Source organism: Lactuca saligna, chromosome 4 (assembly GCF_052625555.1).
Source record: "Lactuca saligna cultivar CGN05327 chromosome 4, ASM5262555v1, whole genome shotgun sequence".
Taxonomy (NCBI): domain Eukaryota; kingdom Viridiplantae; phylum Streptophyta; class Magnoliopsida; order Asterales; family Asteraceae; genus Lactuca; species Lactuca saligna.
Genome location: NC_136420.1, coordinates 44130401 through 44135292, shown reverse-complemented (window position 1 = coordinate 44135292; position 4892 = coordinate 44130401). Strand labels below are relative to the sequence as shown.

At 34.1% G+C, this 4892-nt stretch overlaps 1 protein-coding gene across 1 annotated transcript; it reads left to right on the top strand.

The window, feature by feature from the left end:
* The first annotated feature begins 1668 nt into the window (after positions 1-1668).
* On the top strand, positions 1669-4892 carry QUA3 (S-adenosyl-L-methionine-dependent methyltransferases superfamily protein). Its single transcript, XM_078989894.1, has 7 exons — positions 1669-2277; positions 2807-3010; positions 3105-3315; positions 3409-3670; positions 3742-4116; positions 4208-4303; positions 4390-4892. The coding sequence occupies exons 1-7, from the start codon at positions 1843-1845 to the stop codon at positions 4610-4612; spliced, it is 1806 nt and encodes a 601-aa protein (XP_078846020.1). The 5' UTR covers positions 1669-1842; the 3' UTR covers positions 4613-4892.

Sequence of the window (4892 nt, the reverse complement as noted above, 5' to 3'; positions counted from 1 at the left end):
TAAGGAAATAAGATGTAAGGAGATGAGAGGTAAATATGATATAAGAGATGACCCTAAGGATAATATCTTTTGGGAAGATTAAACGAAGATAATGAGTATGGGTAACTGGGTTGATTGTTTGATGATTAAATATAATAATTATATTACTGTGGGTTGAAAACCCTATATGCTCACCAGACTCCCAAGTCTGACCCACTCAGTTTTCTTTGTATCACATGTATCAATACGAAGATATATTTCACTGAGAGATTAAAGGAGATGTAAATCACTAATGTAAGTAAATGTATGTTCTGTTTATGCTTATGTGTCTGTATCGGAACATGACATCCCAAAATTTTACTATATAATGAAAATACATTTCTTTAAGAAATGCTTTGATAAATTCTTATTATATTTTGTTTTGGGAACAAATTCCGCAACTGTTTTCTATAAACGATTACTCTGATTTTAAAAACAAAGCATAAACAAATCGGTATTTTCTGACTGTGAAAAAATGGGAATGTCACATTGATATTGTTGTCAAATCATGCCTTACGTTATTTAGAACCTTGATAAATACGAACACTTTCCTTTTTGCCAAGCTATTTGTGGGTTTGATCCTAAATTTTGTACTAGAAGTTATAAGAAAGGTTTTATGTGTGATGCTATTATCTTGTTTAGACTTCGGCTGAACCATCTTACCCTTAGAATGAAAAAGGACTTTGATTGTAGAGACTTGGAATTTGGGAATCTAGAAGCATAAATATTTATATCTATGTGATGTATTTTAGTTTGGATTGAAATGTTTACTATTTAAATGTTTCTTACCCATTATTTGTGACATTTTAGGCGTTTTACTTTGGACTTGGATTGTTGCCTTCATTCAATATCATTCAAAAGTTAACTCTAAGTTAATTCACTCGGATTTCCAAGCCTATTATATTTTTACATGTATTCATAATAGAAAATTTGGAAGGCCAACAATTGAAGTTTGTTGGATATTTAGAAGGCCACATAATATCTAATGGTAGCAACTTGCGATCGGGGATGTTAGTGTAGCAACTTAATAGTATATAGTATTAGCCGCTTATGTAATTTGTATATTGGCTCATGTCATTCTCGGCCAATACATGTAATATTACGATATATTTACCCTTAATGAGAAAAGATCATTGATAATGCTAAATAAGGTAAACATTATATAATGATATTCAAGAAGATAACTTTGACTATTAGTTTAGTTTTTTATTTATTTAATAGTATCATCACTTGAATTTGATAGTTTTGGTTGTGATTCATACGCTTCTTTTTTATATTTTTATATGTTTAAATAACATTAATATAAAGTGGTACTTTTTTTTCGATATCTGTTGATATATACCTAAATTAGGCTGATCCCCATAAACCATCTCTTACCTACCTTAGTCATAATAATATGATAAGTTTTGGTAAAATTTAACATTTTTTCTTCACCAATAGAAATCATTACTTGAAATTATAAATTAAGCTTTAATCACCTTCTTGAAACTTTTGTACATATTGAACATTTAATTGTATAATTAAACATTTATTAGATAATTAATCACATCAAAGTTCAAACAATAAATCAAATTAAATATTAAATTTGGTGTGAGATTTTATCATTAAAAAAAGTGATTAGTATTTACATTTATTTCCCTAGATCACATGGAGATGAAAATATGGACATTTGCTTAAGAAACGCTTCTCCTTCTTCCTCTCTCCCTTTCTGTCCCCTTTCACACTCGCTTCACACACTAAATCTACTCACAAATCTATGATCAGATCTTGATTCTACACTTCCCAATCTTCAATTTCTGATTTATCACAATCCTCTCAGAATCAATGGGGCATATTAATCTCACTTCACCCAAGCAACGTAACAATCCCACCCGAAAATGGCAACTTCTCGACTTCGTATCCATGGTCTTCTTCGCCGTCGTAATCCTCTTCTTTCTCCTCATATTCACCCCTCTCGGTGACTCCCTTGCCGCCTCTGGTAGCCAAGCTTTGATCCGTTCCAACACTGCCGATCCAAAGCAACGCCACCGACTCATTGCGCTGGTTGAAGCCGGTAAACATCCGCAAATTGAATCATGTCCTGCCGACACTGTGGATTACATGCCCTGTGAAGATCCGACGAGGAACAGTCAGCTTAGCAGGGAGATGAATTTCTACCGGGAAAGGCATTGTCCGTCGCCGGATGAGACGTCGTTGTGCTTGATCCCTGCGCCTCAAGGTTATCATGTCCCGATTCAATGGCCTGAGAGCTTACATAAGGTGAATTTAGTTAGCATATCTCCGATTTCTGCTTATCTAATTCTAATTAGGGTTGCTGTAGCATTTTATTAGAGATTTTTCTAGTATCTCAGATTTGAACATCAGAGTTAGCAAATTAACTAAGATAGTTTTGTCAAACTATCTCCTGAGTAGCTACATTTGTTGTTCTTCTCCCGAACATGTATATATACCAGCAGTTATAAGATGCCACACATCGTCTATGAATATCTAATAAGTTAGGGTTTTGATATAGATTTGATCATGTTAAAAGATGCATACATTGTCTGATTGAGTTCTTGTGTTGTGGACAATGAAGTGCCAGAATGAAAAAGGAGCCATGTTTTCATGTCCCCATTAATATGATGATCTTTTGAAAAGTTCTTTGTTCATCTGTCTTCCCCAGCTACATTGGAGAGCACATATACCTGTTGTTGTGGCTTTGTGGAATAGTTTCATATAGTTCAAAGGTGTTCATAACTACATATACATGGACTATAATAAAGAACCCTTTATCTTTCTTGGTGTGCAGATTTGGCATGAAAACATGCCATATAACAAAATAGCAGACAGGAAAGGCCATCAAGGATGGATGAAAAAAGATGGTCCATACTTCATCTTTCCAGGTGGTGGCACTATGTTTCCAGATGGAGCCACACAATACATTGCAAAACTCAAACAATACATTCCTATTTCTGGTGGGGTCCTAAGAACAGCTCTTGATATGGGATGTGGGGTAACAACCAAGAACTAAAAAACCTTGTATCATCTCATTCCTTCTGTCACCAAAAGTTTTGACCAAAAAAACCATTTTTTTCTTTTCTTTTCAGGTTGCTAGTTTTGGAGGTCACCTACTAGAAGAAGGCATCTTGACACTCTCTTTTGCTCCAAGAGATTCACACAAATCACAAATACAATTTGCTTTGGAAAGAGGAATTCCTGCATTTGTTTTGATGCTTGGCACTCGAAGACTCCCTTTTCCTGCAGCTTCATTTGACTTAATGCACTGCTCTCGTTGTTTGATCCCTTTTACTGCATACAGTAAGTCCACTTTTACCTTTTTATAATATTTCCCATATCATGTACTTGAATACTTCTACTTTTTACTAAAAGAAACAACATTTTATTTAACAGATGCAACATATTTTCTGGAGGTTGACCGATTACTACGCCCTGGTGGATACCTAGTCATCTCTGGCCCACCTGTCCAGTGGCCCAAACAAGATAAAGAATGGGCTGATCTTCAAGCAGTTGCTAGAGCATTATGCTATGAGTTAATTGTTGTAGATGGGAATACTGTTATCTGGAAAAAACCCATTGGTGATTCATGTCTACAGAATCAAAATGAATTAGGGCTTGAATCTTGTGATGAGTCTGATGACCCAAGTTCTGCATGGTAATCTTGTTATTAACTTGAAACTTTTTGCCCTTTCTTGAAAGCTTGAACAATGTATTTTTTTTATGTAGGTATGTGAAGCTGAAAAAATGTGTGAGTCAAACGACTGTTATAAGAGAAGAAATTGCTGTTGGGACAATTCCAAAGTGGCCACAAAGGCTAAAACAAGCTCCATCAAGGGCTACTTTGATTAAAAATGGATATGATATATTTGAAGCTGACACACGAAGATGGGAAAGGAGGATTTTTTATTATAAAAACTCATTAAACCTGAAAATTGGGACTCCTGCAGTGCGAAATGTGATGGATATGAACGCGTTTTTTGGAGGGTTTGCTGCTGGATTAACTTCTGATCCTTTGTGGGTGATGAATGTTGTTGCAGATAAAAAGCCTTCAACTTTAGGTGTGATTTATGATCGAGGTCTAATTGGTGTTTATCATGATTGGTAAGTTGTTTTCAGTTTTGGATAAAATGATTCTTGTAGTTTATCTTTTGATTAAAACTATCATTTTCTATTTTTCTTGTAATGTCATCAGGTGTGAACCTTTTTCAAGTTACCCTAGAACTTATGACTTTATCCATGTGGTTGCCATTGAATCCCTCATTAAAGATCCTGTTACTGGAAAGAACAGGTAACTTTAAATTTTTATTTTTATTTATTATTATTATTATTATTATTTTTCAATCTAGTTCTTATGGATGATGGTTTTTGATGCAGATGTAATCTTGTGGATGTAATGGTGGAAATGGACCGATTACTACGACCTCAAGGAAGCGTTGTAATCCGTGATTCCCCGGAATTGCTCACAAAAATCAATAGAATTGCTGATTCCGTAAGATGGAAATCCATTATCCATAATAAAGAACCGGAATCACAAGGAAGAGACAGAATTTTGGTGGCTACAAAACCTCTTTGGACATTAACTTCATCTTCACATTGACACGTATTTTGTGAGATATTATAGGTATTATTAATTCTCTTTAAAATTCAATCTTCTTTGTTTATGCTTCAGTTCACAACCCTTTTTCTTGTTTTTTTTTTTGTTTGGTAATAGTGTTATATGTTAGAAACGAGAAGAAAATGTATGAAAAATGGATAGTGGTATATGGTAATGTCTGTTTAGATAATTTATAAAGTTAGTGTATTTGTTTGTGATACGTTATATGTAACAAAATACTTAACTAGGAAATAAGTATAAGTTTATCCACATTGCTTCTTAA